Source organism: Tigriopus californicus, chromosome 4 (assembly GCF_007210705.1).
Source record: "Tigriopus californicus strain San Diego chromosome 4, Tcal_SD_v2.1, whole genome shotgun sequence".
In the NCBI taxonomy this organism is placed as follows: domain Eukaryota; kingdom Metazoa; phylum Arthropoda; class Copepoda; order Harpacticoida; family Harpacticidae; genus Tigriopus; species Tigriopus californicus.
In genome coordinates this window covers 4,695,595-4,715,471 of record NC_081443.1, presented here as the reverse complement: position 1 = coordinate 4,715,471, position 19,877 = coordinate 4,695,595, and the positions used below count along the sequence as shown (strand labels likewise).

Sequence of the window (19,877 nt, the reverse complement as noted above, 5' to 3'; positions counted from 1 at the left end):
GACCTTGATTGATGCCATTAAGACCTTTATGTCGTAGGGTGATATAAGGCCTTGAATTGCCCATTGGTTTATTGTGTTTCTCAGTCAAACGTATAGGCTAAAGGCGGGGCAAAACCCACATATCCAGGGTGGCCACAAGGCAAGACTAGACCGAGATTCTGTGAGAGTTCAGGCCAATTCATAAAAAATATTGCTCAATTGTCTGAAATACAATACCAAAAAGGATCTTGAAGGCCGTCGCCTCTGGCAACAAGGAAGTGAGAGCAGCATTTTTGGCCTTGCTCTCGCCTAAATTATAAACTGACTGGGCCGAGTTGGACATTTATGGCAATGGATGCCGAGAATCCCGAGCAGTTTAGTGTAAATTTGGAGGTTATTTTCCAGACGACATACTCGCTCGCCCCTCCGGCGTTCAAAGTGACACTAAATGTCTTCACGACAGATTTTTCTTCAGGGTTATTTTTCCCAAGTTTCCGTTAAAGTAAAAGGTGTACAAGACGATCTCTACAACGACTCGAAAGTAATCAAACGGATCACGAAAAACGCCTACTGGAGCTGTATGTAAAACTGCTCCATTTATTTTAGATAGATCGAATAAAAACGCAAGTTCAAATTAAGGCTTTGCTAAGTATCTGTAAACTAATGCAAAACTTTTTTGAAGGAAAGTCAAATTACGTAATAAGAATTTTTGTCACTAAAGCGTGCGTTTTACAAATTTGCACTTTTCACTTTGATTTGCACTTTTTGCATATTTTGCCTAAAACGGTGTTTCGATTGAAATTGACGCTTTTTTGGCGTTAAAATTTGTTTCAAAGTTTGAAACCAAAAGCTGCCTCTGAAATGAATATGTGAAAAGCTGATTTTTTAATAATTGAGGCGAATTACAAAATTACAAGGGCTAATAGAATTCACCTTATCATTGTAATGGGAGTCACACCATATTGAGAAACAAGTGAAACAGCTAGCCGAAAAATAGCAGTTTTAAGCTCAAAGAAACAAGCCAAGCTGGGGGTTAAGGATAATTAAGGAGCTCAAAAAACGCACAATAGTGGCTTTCCTCATTTCTTCCAACTTGCTCATTCCTTTTTTTGAAAATAGAGACTCCATTTCTTCTTCAATTAGATCAATGGCGCAGATCTACTACTAGAACAAGGAAAATTACGCATATTCCATGACCTCATTCAAAACAAATTCATGTCAATTTGGTCCGAAATTGAGGCAACACTTGGCTTTTTATGAAGGTGCCTTCTTGCAATAGGTACTAATTTAATAAGTAAATTTGATTATGCCTTCTTTGTTGACTTCATTTGCAACTTTTGTTACATTTTTGCACCTTTTTCGCAGATTCGCGCTTTTTGCATCTTTTGCCTCTAAAGGTCTCTTCTATTTGGCACCTTTTGCCCCTCCCTACCGATTACGATACGAAAAATCATACAAGACTCAACAAGCACTTTTTGAGGATTTGTTCAAAAGATGCATATTCATTCCTTTTGTAAGCACCTAACCTACCTCAGTCTCAAAATAATGTGTTTCAAACATAACCTAGGTGATGCTGAAGAGATAAGATGTTGGAACAATAAGGATAAAGGCAAGAATCTTGGATGAAAAGGAATCTTTCGCTTCAACTACATTAGATCATGTTTTTTTTGCCGCAGTCGGAAGCACATTTCTTATAGCTAAATATTCTCGGAGTTCTGAAGCAAATTGAACTTGTCGCCGTTGAGACTATTGAATATACATACGCCTCGTTCTCAATTTCCGTCAAAGTTTGGCTACACCGAGGGCTGGATCTTATCGGGCTCTTCAAAGAGCACAGACGTAAATTGCATTCACCGAGAAAAAAAGAAGTTACGACGAGATTGAAAAGAAATGGGTCGCCCGTTTTCGTTCTTGGAGGGAAAAAACAAGTGGCACAACCCGTCTACAACACCGACGACTTGCTCGGAGGCCCTCAAAGAAAGTGAATGAGTTATTAATCCATTCATTATATTTTTAGTGCCCATAATCGTTATGATGAGATTCATGTGTGTACTAAATTCAGACCTAATTCCATGCTGTGATCACTTTTTCCAGTACCTTCCATCCGAATATCAGGCGAGAGTTCCATCCGTCACTTGGAACAACATAGCTCACTCAATCTCACTTGTACATTCACCACGGAAGAATCGGCCACCAATCCTCAAGAGACAAACCACCAGGTCACTTGGTTCAAAAACGGCCAGGTAAGAATCGGGGAGGGACATTCGGTCTATCTGTCTATCTGTCTGTCTGTCCGTCTGTCTGTCTGTCTGTCTGTCCATCCATCCATCTGTTCATGTACCAATGGGCATAAATTAAAGAAAGAGGTCTACCATGGAGACCGTCAGGCCTGGAGAGGAAGAAAGCTCTACCAAACCTCACTAGAAGACGCTCGAGCAATGCGTTACCTCCTAATCAGATGCATGCATGCTCAGAGGGTGCTTCATCATCTCTTCCTTCCCGATCAAGGACCTAATTAGGAGGCATCGCAACACTCAAGCGTCTTCTACTGAGGTTTCAAAAAGTTTCCTCTCCAGTCCTGCCGGACTCCACGGCTAGACTCGACGCTGGAATGGTACATTCATATGGACAAATGTTAGAGATTGGCAATGGACTTAGATTGGAGTGGTAAGCGATCTAACGTGACATTTTATTTATGATTTGCCTTTTTTCATTCGGTGGGCGAGCTTTAATAATTTCATGCGAATTGCATTAAGAACAGCAATCTTTATTGCTAGTTCACATTAGTCATTACAACGACATGAATTACATTGTGTGTTTTAAAATAGAACTCATGGGCGGCGATTACATAAACTTGAAATAAAGGTGAGGGATACCTAGGACTGAACCCATGGAACCGGAGCAAAGCTTGGTTGCAAAACAACCTACTCTCTTTACTACATAACGTTAGACAAAACGATGAATCATACTTCCTGTTCATCAACTGATTTCAACATTGACAAATAATTACTGGCTGGTTTGCGAGCCAAATTGTCTTTTCGTCACTTCTTAGCTGCTTCATGCTCTTTTCAGATCAAATTTGGTGAAGTGCATTTCATTCCATATGCTTTCCAGTGTCTACTCTCAACGGTAAACTGAACGTTGTCTCAAATTTCATGTTTCTCATTGACCAAAGAAGACCGTAGAAAAAACACTTTCTTTTGTACGTTGATAGACGAGGAAAATGATGCAGTAGAACCCTGGAGCAAGTAATTATTTTTCTTGCCTATCTTGCCTCAATCAGACTAAAAAGTGGCAGAAAGGTTTCTCAAAAAGAAAGGTGAGAAACCTGAAGTGAATAATATCTTTGCAATGAGTGGGCTTCAAGGGTCTATTATGTACAGCAAAAAATAATTGTTCAGAAGGTTGTTGCAGAAGTGGCTGAATCTAGAGCAATGTAATATTGGGACCAATAGACTAGAACAAAATAAAGGACGTCACAGCTGATTATTTTGGATTTGCAAAACGGATTCAAGGCCGGCCAGACCCCGTGCTGATGGCAGAGACGGCTATGCTTTTCCTCATTGGACGTAGGAAAGGAGCTGGTCTCATCTTGATTTACCTATCTAAGGACCGCATCGATACATCGATCTCATTTTGTGCAATCGCTGGACTACGTAGGTCCAGTATTCATTATCCAAAAAAACGGCCATGATCAGGGTTCTTACCGAATATGGTATTCGGTACCTAGGTTTCTTGGGCACTCCCACGGAGGTCAAATTAGCAGGATACGAAAGCACGTTAGACCATCTTTTCTTTGTCTGTGTCTCCATCGTGCCTTCAATATACCATATTGGAAACCAAACTCTCTGCCCACGTACGGTTTTTCAAGATCTTGGTCTCTTACGATTTCACATTTCTCCATTTGATTTGATTTTAGAAAGGACGAAAAGTCAATCTCTTAAGAAAAATAGCTGTTTTGGATCCTCTAATTTCATTTACTCTAAGTTTTGATTCTGAACCCAAAGACGCTTTTCAATTACCTGGGCAGATAAGATATTACAGGAAGAAACTATAGATTTGTTTGACCGACACAAGAAGCTTGAAAACCATTGATCATAATAATGATCAACTGCATTAGAAAAGAAGGAAAATGCAAACTGGGCGACCGATATGGACCCTGGATGAGTGAACCATATGATGGCTGTTGTTCCTTGTGGTAAGATGATACCTCAATCTGGGTTCGTTTCGCAACGATGGAGTAAGTTTTCGTGTTTTCAAGGAAAAGCCACTTATCAAATATTTTCACGGAATTCAATGACCAAACGATGGCGGCAATTTATGCCCTTTACGATGTTAAAATTGCCTTATCAAGTTTGGACGAAGAGAGGGCGCTATTCCAGAGAAGACTTGATTGCTTTGACTCAAATCAACGGAAACCTCTGAAATTTCAGATCCATGTTTTGGAATTTTTGGGTTTACAGCGTCTTGCAGCCTCTTTTTGGAGTTCAGAACTCTTTTGAAGCAATTATCTTCCTAAACCTTAGAATTGAACATAAAGTTACATCCATCACTACGAACATTTTGACTTACTAAACATTTTGTGGCCTGGACAACTGGACCGCAAAGAGGCACTTTTTTGAATCAGGAGTTGACTGCAAATCACAGAATTGATAAAGAAACAAGTGACAAAAGATCTACATACGCTTTCTCAAGTTTTGTCTGTATTTTTGGGCTCTATGGCTTAGGTGTCGTAATACGGGAGTGTTAAGAAACGGCTCGTCTAATTTTATAGACACCAAAACAAAATTATTATCGAATATTGGTGGACTTTGTGGTATTTGGGAACCAAGAGGAATAACTTTGTTGTTGTAAACATATTCATGTCTAGTTCATAGAAGTACAGTTCAGATTAATTATTATTCTTGTTTTGTGTGATTCTCAATAACGAAAAATAGTATACCAGGTCACTTAAAACTTATGAACAATAATAATTGTACAAAAAATGACAATTATAAATAATAACATGTCAAGTGTAACTGAAAATGATTCAAACTTGATCTAAAGTGCTGACAAAATGGCATTGATTTTACATACAATTGCAGAAAAAAGGGAAAAAGTGTTATCAGAACATTCATAAAATATTCTTTCCCAGGTAAGCATTATCCATGCTCTTTAACTGGATCAATATACTATTTTATGGTAATATGGCATGCACAAAGCGATGACAATAATTCATCCGAGTTTTTGAGATTGAATATGCATCTAATAGATTAAGAATTCAGATAGATTAAGAAAATGATGGTATCTCAAATATGATTTTAAAGGGAATTCGACATGAAATTGCCAATCCCCTTGCTCGTCTAATAACCATCTCTCTGACTACAGGATTCATTCCTTTGGAATGGAAATCTGCCAGATGGAAAGTTTTGCCAGTTTTCAAAGGGGAAGATCCCACTGACATGGCTAACTATCGCCCAATCAGTATTGTACCGTCAATCTCGAAAGTGATGGAGAAAGTAGTTTATCAACAAATATATACAGCTTTTTAACGAAGAACACCTCATTGATGTAAAATTCGAATTCCGCTCTAATCACTCGACTATGCATGCAATTCATAACTTTTTCCAAAATATTTCAAAGAACTATCTATCTAAGTACTCAATAGGGATATTTTTAGACTTGAAAAAAACGTTTGATACCGTTGACCATAATATTCTCTTATCAAAGTTAGTCAAATATGGATTTAGTCAAAATGTTTTACGTTGGATAAGGAGTTACCTTATGAATAGGATCCGAAGAGTAGAAATATAGGGGCATTTGTCAGAGACAGCTCTGACAACATGTGGAGTACCTCAGGGTAGTATCTTAGGGCCTCTTCGAGTTTTAATATATATCAACGATCTTCCATATACAACTAACTTTAAAGTCACAATGTTCGCAGATGATACGACGCTCCAACACTTCAGCACAGATTTAAAGACTTTAGAACATGAGACTAATCTGTGGCTCGAGGGCGTTTCAACCTGGTTGCAAATAAACAAGCTCACCATAAATGTGGAGAAAACAAAGTAGATACTTCTTAGTCCCAACAACATGCCTGTCAATTTCAATATTAACGTCAACAAGATAAAAATCCAACAAGTTGGGTCGAGACATACTGAAAAGGCAGTCAAATTTCTTGGGCTTTACGGGCTTTACATTGACGATAAATTGAACTGGAAAGTTCACATTTCGGAAATGAAAAAAAATACAATTCGAAATAGTCTCTTTACATTCTTTTTAGCCAAACAAGCATTGCCCACTCAAATGAGACAGCTTTTATACAACTCAATAATCCACACTCGCTTGGAGTATGGAATTGAGTATTTCGGCAAATCATCTTCAATACAACATCTTATGACCACACAAAAGGGAGCAATTCGCTGGGTTGTGTTAGCAAGGAGGGTTGAACACTAGTAAAAATTTTAAGCGTTTGAAGACTCTGAAGGTTCATGATCTGGTCACATTAGAACAACTAAGATTTATGTTACTTTGCACAAGAGATAGAATCCCTTCCATTGTTAACTCATTTCCAAAGATTACCAAAAGGAACGATGAGATTGAGCTAAACTGGTTTCAGAAACTATCCTGCTATACCTTCCCCGAGACCTGGAATGAATTTGGTCAAGTAAACGATTTTAAAAAAGGTGACAAATAAAGACTCAATCAAACAATGGATCAAAGGTTTGATAGAAATAATCACGTCCTCATATCCAATAATATGCACCGTTCAGAACTGTTTTTCTTGTACGCGTAATCCAAGCTCATCCTGAATCTTTGCTAGTTATTGCACTAGGCTTGACAAATGCGTTTGAGGGACCTGTTCATACCCAATATCTTCTGGTGAACGGTTCACTACACTAGACCATGTAATACCACTGTGACCTTTGCCGATTCAGATGCAATTCCACCTCTTGAAAACAAGCCCTATGCCTTAAGAGGTTTGCGGGGTTACCCACACTTTTTACATCCATATCGATTTATCTCTTATTAAGTTCAACCTTAAAATCCATATTTTCTCATGCTCGTTTAACCAAAGACCACTGGATACACCCCAAATACATACGAGTACGTACATACATACAATTTATCGTCAAGTTACAGTAAAGCCATACAATTTTGACGAAATCTGAGTCATTCTTTTTGTAATAACTAGAAGGGCAAACCGCTTGAAGTATGCTCAATAAGTTTGGGCTGAAATTGCAAATAACACATTTGATCATTTTAATTTCCTAATCATTATTATCTGGTGTTCTGTCACGGGTGCTTTAAGTGACGATCTTTTTTGAGCTGCAAGTGGCTTTTTGAACGTAACAAAAAATGTTCCTCTTTCCTTGCTGACATACAAACATTTTTATAAGCCTCCAAAACCTGATCGAAGGTTTCTTAACAGGATTTTAGCACCGTGCTACGATTTATTAAACTGATTAGTATGCGGGAAGACTCTCCTCCATATGTTAAACCTTTTCGTGACATTTTGTTGGTTCAGTTGGGTCCATTATACACTGTAATAGTGTTTTTGCCACTAAATCTTCACACTTTTCAGGTGGCAGGTTTTTCCGCCACGTGTCACCACTCACCTGATATGACAGAAAGATCAGCTCAGCAATGCTCACATTACTCCGTTTTTCTCTGGTCGGATCAATTTATTGGCCAGTCGTCTGATTCTCAGCGTTCTAACTAGAACTCCAGCAATATGGTGCCAAAATATGGTTCAATTTCAGCGGTTGGGCCACGAACTTTCCTGCCTCTCCTTGCTGTTTTTCGATGCCACTGATCCGGCCAACCGCCTCCATTCCGACCCATACCGGTAGGAAAATCTGGAAAAAAGAACTGTCCGAACTTTTTGTTGACTTTGCCTCCCAAAGAACAATTCCAAAGTTAGCCCGATCGAGTGAGTGAATAATAGGACTAGAACTCTAAGCTGGTAGTTGTGATGCTTTGAACGAGCCTTCATCCAGCTGACTTGGTGGGTATTGGACAAGTTACTATCTGTTGACGGATTCAATGAGAGGGGAAACCTGGCCGCCACCATTCACATAAGGTCGGTCTAACCCCAGGAACGCGACCGTGAATGGCGGAGGCTGCGCCAGTAGCCACTGCTGCCGTACGAAGGCATCCGATATTGGAAATCTTGGTCGGAAAATGGAAGTTGAAAGAATTATTTCCGTCCAACTTGACCACCCATCAATAAACGAAGATTACTAAAATGTTCGTTGACGTGATCTACTTTGTCATGAGAAATCGTCGAGCGCCACGGTGATGACGGACGCGATGAAGGACAGACGCCCTTCAATGGTTGGTTCCTTTCTGCATTACCACACACGTAAAGTACGTAATCAAAGTGGAGCCTAAGCCAGCCAGTCAGCTACACACGAAGAAGATATTGGTATGAATTTCCAAGGTTTCAGAATGACCCAGGTGGTCATTTCAGTTGCTCTATCAAGTGGTGGGTGCAGACCATGAAAATGGTAAAGGAAACTAAAAAATGCGAAAAGCTCTATCGAAATTCTGAAGGGCAATGAAGATAATTTATATATAATTTATATATTTATTATATAGTAATGATCCTTGAGTCAAAAAGATGATATCCAAAAGTTTGGACACACAACCAGACATTCATTTGAATGAGCTTTTCATCTCATCTACCTGTATATTTGAGAATGCCTCGATTTCCCTCGATATGTGTGAGTGGGTGCCGAGGATTTGAGCTTCCGTCCATCGTTGGTCCTTCCTTGTTCCAATTTGAAGGAGCACAAACATCTGCTCGCAAAAAAGGACCACCAACTCTGGCCTAGCCTGACAGCTGCCAAAAGAGAGGAAGGCAACATTTACGCAGAAAGAACAAACCCCCAGACAAATTCGAGAAAGCCCTGACATCCTGCCAACTTCTTTACAAACGAGTAAAACTTTCAGGGTTTCATGAGAGATAACAGGCGATCACACCACTTTATTTCGGCGACAAAATAGACCCCCATCAAGGTCAACAAGCATGGATGGATTTGAATCCCATCTGATTTCCCGGCGCTGAACATTCTAGCAAACAATTAGAGTGACCTTTTACTGTGCACCTCGAAAATGTTGAGACATATTCCAAGATATTTTAACGCCCATACAATTTGTCGTGGTGATACTTCTTACATGAACAGTTATCTGGAACAATGGGAGACGTGTTCAGATTTGCTACAAGAAACCAATTAGGAATCTACATGGCGAACAGGATTGAACGGGACCGCAAACTTCTTTTATGACTAATTTATATATTTGAAGCCTGCAACATTGAACATTACTGGTGTCGGATTGATCAAACATATGTTTAGCACTTTCGGTACAAGTGTAATTCTGTGTATTCAAAATCAGTCCCAGAACATGGATCCAAAAGGAGTAGTAATCGAACTTCATCAAGCTGGGAACAGTAACCGGAAAACTTGCGAAGAGTCTGACCAACCTCAAAATGAGCAAACAGCAAAGATGCTTTGCAATTGGATGAAATCTTGGAAGCATCTTCATGTGATCTGGTCGGATGAGAAGATTCTTAAGATAAAAGCGGTTTCCAATGCTCCCAATGACCAAGTTATGGGCAAAAATCAGGAGAGGATTCTGAGAACCAGTGGACGATATTTCGTCCACTGGAACTAGCCTCTGTCATGGTGTGGGCTGATGTGACATCCAATGGCCCCAAACCGCCCCTCATCTTCATGCTCGAGGGTGTGAAGGTTAAAAGATCTCCAAAAGGGTCCCAAAAGGACCCCAAAAGGACCCCAAGCCACACGACTAACGGGAAATATTTTGTCACCCTTCCTTTCTAGACCCCAATGTCATGGACTCATTCGTGGTCGCCCTGTAAACTACAGGTCCACTGGACAAGATAAACATTTTATTGGTGTATGGCGTTAATGAAATGGCAAAGAATATAAAAACTGGAAAAGATGCAGAGGATGACATCTCCCCAATATTCCAGGAGTATAAAATCCAACCCAGTATCTTCAAATTGACTTTATGTCTCTTTTTTATGCAGGCAGTAACGTACATTCTTTCCCCACTCATTATTTTCAATTCCAAGTTTCAAATCCAAACATTGTTTGATCTCCCCCCTCGAAACCTGGAAAGATATAAATCAATGTTCGCAGAGGCATGAGTGATTGATAAATGTAACAGAAATATGCTGATTTCGTTTCCTCACAACTCGAACTAAAATGGTCTTTTCAATCGATGGAATGAGTAAGTCCTCGGATTATATCTTCGCGACGGTTTTGTAGTTGTTGCTGCGGGCTTTGTTTTTTCTCAAATCCACTCCAGTTGTAAACCGTGTTGTCTGTCCCAAAACAAGGCGTACCAGACTCGAACATTATTCGTTCCTGACCGGGTTCCTCGTGATCATTGAACTCACTTGGTTCTCAGTGTTTTCTCCTCAGTCATCCTCTTTTCAACTCTTCCTGATGCTTCAAATCATTTCTTGGTCCTATAGGCCATCATCCGACTGCAATTAGAGCCGCTACTTAAGAATTCAGTAATTTCCGAGTGCGTCTCCTTCGTTTTGAAGCATATTTTTTACTTTGCTTCCCGTTGAGCTTAATTTTTGTTTTTCTTAATCGCAACACCTTGAAGTTTATAAGGCTTAATTTCACAATCACAGTCTTTGTTACGCAGTATACTTGTTAAAGCTATAGATATAGTGTAAAGTTGGATATAAACAACCCTGTACATGCACATACTATGTACATGGTTTTTGAAAGTTCATTATGTAAATCTGTAATCCCTGACTTCCGAGACCCTTCCACTAGCTGCTTATCTGGATTGGCTCAGACTACTTTTGATGAGTCTACTACTCTAATGCTCTGACTACGTTGTTTCTTTGTTCCTCTTGTCCTTACTCAACTGTATCTTAATGTACGTTCTTGCCATGCCTGCATTTGCCGACAAAATGTAGCACTTGTTTGCGATTTGCAACTAGTGAAATCCCAATGGCCTGATTTTCGCTTCCACCACTCTGAATCAAGATCTCAAGAGGGATGGGTAACTGGCTAAGTTTATGTGCGCTTGATGTGACACACTTTTAGTAGAACTCGAGAAGTTGAATGAACTACATGTAGTGGTAGCTCGAGAATAGCACTGGGAAGATACTAACTAGTTCGAGTGCCGCTAGTGCTATTACTGCAAGCTTTATGGCATGTCCATCTAGCATGAACTTGGCCGATATGAATGAATGAGGCAAAGAAGAAGCAGATCACTGGATGAATGAGCCTTGCTTTGGCATCAATTTCCTTCTCCTTCGTTGTTGAGGACGAAGAGGATATGAATAGAGGAAGGCAACCACCACCACTGTGTTCGTGCAGTAAGTACACTGTATGTACAAGTTAGTCAGGATGGATGAGACACCATTGGTCTTCTATCTATCTATCCGAGGATCAACTATACACAGTATAATGTATAGAGTAGAATCCCAAGATTTGTATAGGGGACTCTCCTATGGCGGTCGACAATGTCAGATGGAAGAAGGGCTTCTTTCAGTCGATGCTTTCGCTGTCTCTCCCTATTTCTCTCTTACTCACTGTGTTCCTTGTGCTCGTTCGAAATTGGACAGATTCTCACTTTTCTGGGCGGTCAAAACATTGCTGGATATCAAGATGTTATTTAAGCCAACTTCAGGCCGAGAGTCTGAAGAACGACAGTACAAAATAGATCCGCAAGTTAATTAGTCAGCCCTGGACAAAGTTCTTTCTTGTTTTTGCTGATTCGACAATGCAGTTCGTTGTAAACTGAACTAAAAGCCACCAGAAGGATTTATTATCATTTTCCAGGGAGCTGTAAAATATCTCGTTTGGAAATCAACCCATTTTATGACCCATGACCACTGCTCTGCCGCATTTTTGGCCGAAAACTCTGAAACACGGTTTATACGTCTGCACGTCAAAGACGGATCATAAAAGGGAAAAAAATATTGATCTCTGCCTTTTTTTCCCTTGCTCGAAGCTCTCATCCGATTTCTTCTGCGTATCTCCAATTCTCCACGAGGGCCTTTTCCATATCGATTTCAGTTGTCAAAAACGTACCATGTCTTTCAGAGTTTCTTTTTTCCCCTTTACAAAATCTTTTCAAATTACTCCAGCATGTACCATGATATGTCAGAAACATATTCAGTATTGTACCTATATGTCATCCGTCCGGAGAAGTTTGAAACTTTTTAGTGTAATCTATTATGCCGTACTGGTTGGTGTGTGTAGATCAAAATGACGTCATGAACATCGTTTACGTAAGAAGTTGCTCATGAAGGTCAATCAATAAACAATGAGCTCCTAAATGGAACCTACCTTCCAAATTGATCATTATTGAAGTGCTTTGATATGTTTGGGAGTCCCTGAAGAGCCTTTCAGATGTGTTGTTGTTGTTGTTATTATTGTTGGTGGTGGTGGTGGTTGCGTTGTTGTTATTGCCGTCGCCATTATTACTGACAAAGTTAGTGTATGGAGTATTTAAGCTTGGCGATCATCATTCGTACTGACGGCTTTCATTAAGATAGTTTCCTCCGATTGCTCATCATGTCTCAGTTGGCTCTCCATGCAACCAGTCAGCCAGCTTAATATTCAATACTTGCTTTTCTTAAAGACACATTGTACATATATATATATATATATGTTTTTTGAGTGCACCGGTCTCAAGAGTGAATGAGTAAGTAAGCGAGAGTGGGTCCCTGCATTGCAGTCTAACTAAGGTGTGTGCGTGAAAAAGGTATCATTTGATTTGTGTCCCAAAAAAGTGTCAATGGTGACAGCTCCTAGCCTCTCAGGTTGTGTCAATTCTGTTCGTCCGTAAGGTTCGTGGATGACATCGACTCATAAATTGAAAAAGCTATCAAATATACATTATATTTTGCGGTGAGGGAGAGAGAAGAACACCAAATCACATAAGTACGGTTCAAGAATTTGGCTTTAGAGTATTTTCAAAAACATTTCAGGGTCACCATCACCTGATCTCAAACAAATCAAGGGTCAGTGAACATCATTTACATGGGTTCTGCGATTGAGTCCGATTCTTTCTTAGCAAGCTGGCAGAATGTCTTGTCGACTTATGCCACTAGTCATCGTTCGCTGTCCATTGTACTACATCTGCTTACAGTACACAGTCGGGATGTTTGTTCGTAACATTTAGCTTGATTTACACTTCGTATACATGTCGTCTCACAGGTAAATAATAGTAACACAATCATTATACAATAGCATCTACGCACAGGTCCAACAACTACGTTAGTCTAGTAAATCTCCTCAAGCGTGGAACATGCAAAAGTGATGCTCATTTATCTATATTATCATTCGGCCGGGCGGGGTTATCCCAAAGCTTATTCCATCCATGGGAGCTCGTCTCACGCCCGTTCTCTGATTCGCACACGCACACATAGTCGACTGTTTGGATATTCTGCGACTATTCGTTCGTTCGATCCAGTTGTGTTTGGGACTCTGTCCTTTTGCTTTGCGTGGGCCAAGAAAATCTGGAACGACCCTCGTGCATAAATAATGCCTGAACGACTGACTAGCCGGTTGCTGGAACAGTGCAAACAGGAAGCTATTCGAAAATATACTGTACTGTACGCATGTGGAGACCATTGCATTTCCTTCAAAGACACATCCACTGACATAAATACCGTGAGAGAACAACTAAGTTGTTGACTTGGTTGTTTCGAGCGTTATCATTTTGGAGGGGGAGAGGAGCACGATGGGTCGTCATTTCATGGACTTTCAAACGGGGACCATAGTTTGTTTCTGGAAAAGAGGTGCATGATTGAATCCTTCAAAAATGAGAACAGTGGGGTAGATACGAGTAGCGAATCGTCTTGTCGTGCCATGAACGCATTGTTTCATGAGCACATTCTTTGTATGGGAGTGTGAGAATAGCGTGTACACCATTTAGGATACAAGGGTCCCTGGTCCCAATTCAAGCCATAAAAGCAATGTTGGAAAGACCTCAAGACAAGACTTACAAACAGTGTGCGGCATTTGATTTTGCCCCTTAAAATTCGATAGTCATCGCAATTGCGGGAGTTTACACGGTACATAATAGTGGTCAAAGATGAGATGTTCAGTCCCTAAATTTGAAACTAACGCCAGTGATCGGTTGGGGCAAACTCCATGCATGCTGTATTGTTGTATGCGGGATCAGTTGATTTGATCAGCCCTAATGGAAATCCCATTTGGTTTCAGATGATCTCTCACCCAGGAAAGCGGTTGACCATTTTCACCAAGGACCAATCCGAGCTTTCTTCTTACACTTTGGTGAGCCACTTCGTGATTGATGGGGTCACCTTGGAAGACTCGGGAAGCTACCACTGTGAGTCCATGGCCTCAAGAAGTGATCCGGTCCGAGTTCATGTCCTCGTGGATGGTAAGATCAGCGGACACACGATGCCATGATAGATCATGATGGACGAGTTGGCAACTTGCGAGCATGCACTCACTCACCATGTATTGGTGCATTTAAAAGAAAAATCCCATTCTGTTCGTTTTATGATTTCATTTTGAGAGGGTTCAAAGCAATGACAAAAAGCAGGACACAGCCAAGTTTTTTTTTCTTTTTCGCGAAAGTAGATGTTTGCTAGTTCATTTGACATTGATGCGTTAGGCCTTGGCATTGGTAGTACCAGCCTCGAATCTTCATGCAAAGCCAGCTCCTTCGGGAATATCCATAACTTCGCTGGATAAGCCTCAATGAGCTTGAGATACTCAAGATGATACATGAAATTTTACGACTTGGGAGCCATCTCGACGAGCTCGTTGGTTTCAACATAATCATGACCTTTTTCGGGGAGAAAATCCAACCCAATGATTGGCTGGTAGGTGGGTGATGATAGGGATATTTCTTCGTATGGGACGTGCTTGTGTCTTCAGCAAATTGAAAATGGAACCAACTTGTGGCCGTAATGAAGGTCAAAAAGAGACCAGTCGAGTCAGTCTGAACTTTATCTTGAGCCCAACTGATGGACTGCCGTACTTAAACAAGATCTACCAGTTCTTCGGCGACCTTTCCTGATAAGATTCTGGCCAAAACAGCCAATCAGAGAAAAAGTGAAAATCTTTTCCTCCCTTTTTATCCTTAGCACCGCACCATCATTGCTCGCTCAAATAGTCGTATGCTGTCTACGCAGGTAGCTGATTTTTTTCCTTCATTTCACGCAGGCGAGAGCCCAAATGCATGGAAAACCAATGGTGCCATTGCCGCTCTCACTACCACATTGACGACGAGATATCATGATTGTACCACGTGGATTTTACCAATCTGGCTGATCCTGGTCCACAAAGTACCCGAATGTCTGTGGATCTAAGGACAGTACCACTTAGCACCAGTTGTGAGCCTTTGGCTGGAGAACGGTGGATCATGTACGATGTTCCTTGTGGTTGAACTGGACTGTGTACGGTGGGAGCAACCCAAAGAGAGAAGACTGAGCCTCGATTTCAACCCAAAATCCCAGGCTCAATATTTCATATCATTTTGGTACTCATCTTTCCACGCTCCTCTCGTCCAAATCTGGTTTGGTATGCATCAACAGCGGCGAAATTTGTGGGGCATGAACAGATTGAAGAAAAAACCGGATTGAAAAATCAGCCCAATCTATCCGGGCTTTAAAAGGCTTGACCATCGTTCACCACAAAGATAAAATGCCAGAGAGAAAATGTGAAGTATTCTTGACCAGTGCGCCTGCCATGAATAGGGCCGAAAATGGTTTGTTCGAACTGTTGACAAATATGGGACTCTTTGAAATATAGGATGGATTCAAACATCGTTTTCTGTTGCAGACACCACTGTCGAATTTTTATTTTTCAATTCATGCCTTATGCCAAAATGAAATATTTCTCAGCGTACTTTGCGAGAGGGTAAACGGCTTTTTACCAATGCAAATATGGCCTTTGTTATATTCAAGGATTTATTTTAGGTCAAGCTTGGTCTTCGTCAATTTGAACCCAGTGCCGGTAAACTTTCTTGGAAAGACGCGTGTTGCTCCTTCCATTGATATTGATGTTGTTGTTGCTGTTGTTGCTCTTAGTGTACAGAGAAAGACACAGGTTTACTTGGATTGTGGTCAAGCTTCAAACCTTTGTTGAGGAATAAGATATGAGCCCCATATCTTCCCGCACATGACACGAGAAACTGCCTTTTCTTATCCCACAAATGGCTCAATACGATATCTTCCTCGTAAAAGTGCACTGGTTCTCTATGATCATAATTCCTCATGGAACACACGAAGGTCCAAACGAAAAAGATTGATGGAATTCAAGCCCACGTACATAAGACATACTTGGCTGGACTTGAAAGCATGTTTGATATCTTTGCACATCGACTTTGAAATAGGTAGCCAAAGAGTATGACTGGAAAAAGTAGTTCCAAAACTCGAACAACAAATTCATTTTCAAATGGTTTTCAATCCTTCGTTCACGACGATTGGTGTACATGCAAATCGTTGGCAGTCTCATTGTTAATGCGATGTTGGCCAAAGGTTCTAGTGATGTGGCTCGTAAGTTTTATCTTATTCACACGTTTTGTGTCTTAGATGAGATTCGGAAGCTGTTGCTGTAGGACTGATCTGGACTAGGAAACGATCCAAGCCCCCCCAACCAAAAAAAAATCAAGAAAAGTTTCAAGGAACTCGCTACCACCTCCCAAGTGGTCCAGACGTGTCCCAGCGGAAACTCCTTTGACTTGTAACAAATAAATTTCCTGTTTTCTGTCTACGTGTAGTGTATGTATAACATCGTATAACATCGGTCGGCCAGCAAGCTCGAAGGTTTCTTCCGGTGTGTTCCCTCTAAGATCCGGACCTGTCTCCAAAAAATAAGACCCAATTTTAAGGGGTCTTCATGGTCTTTGGGTTCAGAAGCAGGTATACATCGTATGCCATTGTCTCATTACAGCCGAAAAAATGACACCATAGTTGTAAAGCGAGAAAAATATTAGCTTTGGCTTTTATTTCCAAAGTGTACAATTGGAAAAAATCACCTTAGACGACAAAGGGGATGGAACGATCAGCGACGAAGCAGTTTCATGTCAAATAAATCAAAAGAATCAAGCGCATCGTTCTACTCAGGCATTGAGCTTGGTGTCTCTTGGTCTTTGTGTAAACGAAAATCCAATTCATTAGGCTTATTTTGAATGGAAATCTTTTTAACAAATTCGGCGCCCCCTTGTTTCATCCTGTCCTTCACCTCATTTGACAATTGCTCAAATGAGTCTTTGGCCTTTTGCAACGACTGAGACGAGAGGATGCGAGTTTCTGTGGTGCCCAACGCCTGCTGCAGGTGACTCGAGGTCTCCTTGAGGTGTGCCATGTATTCGACGCAAGTGGTGCTCAATTTTTTCCAGGTCGTCAGCCCCAAGTTGCGTCGAAGAACGCCACACCAGGCCGTTTTGAAGGCCAATTTCTCTTTGAGCACGGCGATTTCGTCTTCAGTCTGCAGCAATTCTTGAGCCCAGGTGAGCCTCTGATTCTGCTGCTCCTCAAATGACAGGGCAGTGAAATCTGACAAAATTTGAGCCCGTTTCTTTTCATCCACTTCGCACTCGGGGTCATCCGTTACATCTTCGGGCATAAGAGATAGGTAACTCCGATACTTGCTTTCGTGTTTAGAGGAGCCCACTTTCGGGATAACGTAGGCCTTTCGGTGATCGACGTATGTGATCTTGAAGACACCCGACTGGGTGGAGACCTCGGTGGTGACCTCTTCATTGGCGCCACTGGATGAGTATTCCGATTCATTCCAGCCTTCACTGGTGGACAAGAAATCCGAGCATCGGTCCTCTAGTCTACTCGGCCCTCCACCAGCCAAGGTTAAGAGATCCAAAGACGAGGAAAGCGAGATGCTGTTTGGACGAGATTGTGGATATCCATGATGGGGAAAAGCATCCAGCACCAAATCGGGCAGGCTGTCCTCGTGATACTCTTGCTCTTCATCTCCACTCACGCTGGCACTACGACTCATCGCAGAGGTAGAAAGAAACTCGTTGAGGTCAACCAAGTGGGTCCCGACGAAGAGGTTTTAACCAAAATTCAAACTAGAGACACCCTCAGAACTAGATTTGCACTCTTTCAGTAAACACTACTGACGAAGAACGCACGTATCCTTGATTAATTCCCTACTTTATTTAGGTTGTTCTTGTTCTCAGTCAAAGCACGTCTTCGTGTCCTGTCTCCGTATTTTCGATCGGCCTACTACTAGCGCCCACTGTGTACTCTGCTAAAGCGTTGACAGTGGGCAATCGGAATACGTAGCTCGACCATCAGGTGAGCAAGCCACGTTTCCCATCATTGGGATCGTTCAAGTGAATTGTACTATATCGCGTGCACTCAGCCGTGGTCTTGATATTTCACGAGCAGGCTGCTTGAGTCAAGGTGAATCTGCAGTGGTTTCAGAGTTTCAACCATAACGTTGAAGCTTGTCCCAACTCGACATGTACTACCTGAACCATCACAAAAAGTCGAAAGAGGTTTAATGAATTTCGAACGAGGATTGCATCATCTACACGGCGTTTCATAACTGGGGCTACTCAAATGCATGGGTCTAGCTCATTATAACCAGTAACTGGAACAACAGGACATAGCAGATTTTAAACGATATAACATTTGTCAATATGTGCACCAATTTTCATCGATTTTTGATCCGTAGTTTCGGAATCCATCGCTAAAATTATCACATCACCTCACGGCTTTCGGCAACTCCCTCGACCTTAACACTCTTGACCTCTGGTTCTGACCACTCGTAAAACAGGTGACCAAGGCCAGAGGTCAGGATATTTTGGAGGCCCTCATTGCATGATCCTAGACAGCCGGTACGTTCTTAATGAAACTGAGAAGATGAAAAGCCGCAATCATGAAACGCATGCTGTAGCCACCTAGTCGACCTTTTTGTTCCAAAAGTCCTCAATCTGGCTCAAGTCGAACTTTCGTTTCAGAGACATGTAATGCAGAGGTGGGCATCGTTAGGTACGAATTCGATATCATAAAAAGTGTTTAAAGATAGGGATACTCATGCCAGGAGAAAAGAAGACCAAAAAATGCTAAACTTGAGGTTTTGCGAGAACTGCATCTTTAACTTCCGTGGGTCGATATGGTCGATATCAAAAAGTTGGAGTCACCAAAAATCGTGCCAAAATCGAGTCTTCATCGAAAGCAGGGATCCTAGAACTGACGTCGCTTGTCCAGAGTAAAGATACTTGCATCTTTAGTCCAGAGTAAAGATACTTGCATCTTTAGTCCAGAGTAAAGATACTTGCATCTTTAGTCCAGAGCAAAACTCAAATACTTGTTAGCTCCAGATTTGTGGTTCTCAAAATCCAGTTAAGAATCATTCGACCTAGTGTATGTGTCGACTTAATGCCTCAGTTTTCTGTAAATCGAGTGCGTTTCAGGAATGAACATATACAGTATGATGCACCTTCGACCGTGTTAAAGATCCGTCGTTCCTCGAATGCAAATTGAAGGCATCCTATATGTCTGTCTGACTTGATGATAAAACGAACGTTTTGGATTGCATGGTTTGGCCCCCACCTCTTTGATCGGGGTGAGCTCTTTGGTGTCAGAGAAACTACGTTTAAAGTAGTCACGCCCCCCCCGGAGTTATTCCTACTGCGACAATTATCGTCGAGTAAAGGAAAATGGGATCGCGCAATTCCCAGGTTTTGCGTAGACTTCTTGTGCCTTACGTTGTGGTCGTCGTTGTTGTTGTTGTTGCTGTTGTTGATGTAGGTGGTGTTGGTAGGAATGGTGAAGGGTCAAGACTCTGGAGGGAGGGAGGCTGACGATGTTGCTGGCTGAAAGCTTCTCGGTGAGGAACATGAAATTGTAGCGGATACACGCTGGTCATTAATGGTAACAGAAGACGCGAGAAGGACGAGCG

The 19,877-nt window shown here is 41.3% G+C and overlaps 1 protein-coding gene across 3 annotated transcripts in view; it reads left to right on the top strand.

The window, feature by feature from the left end:
• The window catches only part of LOC131879068 (uncharacterized), a 43,935-nt gene extending 28,149 nt beyond the window's left edge, over positions 1–15,786 (top strand). For all 3 annotated transcript variants that reach the window (XM_059225270.1, XM_059225271.1, XM_059225272.1), the window contains 3 exons: positions 2,074–2,222; positions 14,196–14,376; positions 15,168–15,786. In XM_059225270.1, coding sequence (XP_059081253.1) covers positions 2,074–2,222; positions 14,196–14,376; positions 15,168–15,313 — 476 coding nt within the window. In that variant the 3' untranslated portion in view covers positions 15,314–15,786. The remainder of the gene's footprint in view (positions 1–2,073; positions 2,223–14,195; positions 14,377–15,167) is intronic.
• The last annotated feature ends 4,091 nt before the right edge of the window (positions 15,787–19,877 follow it).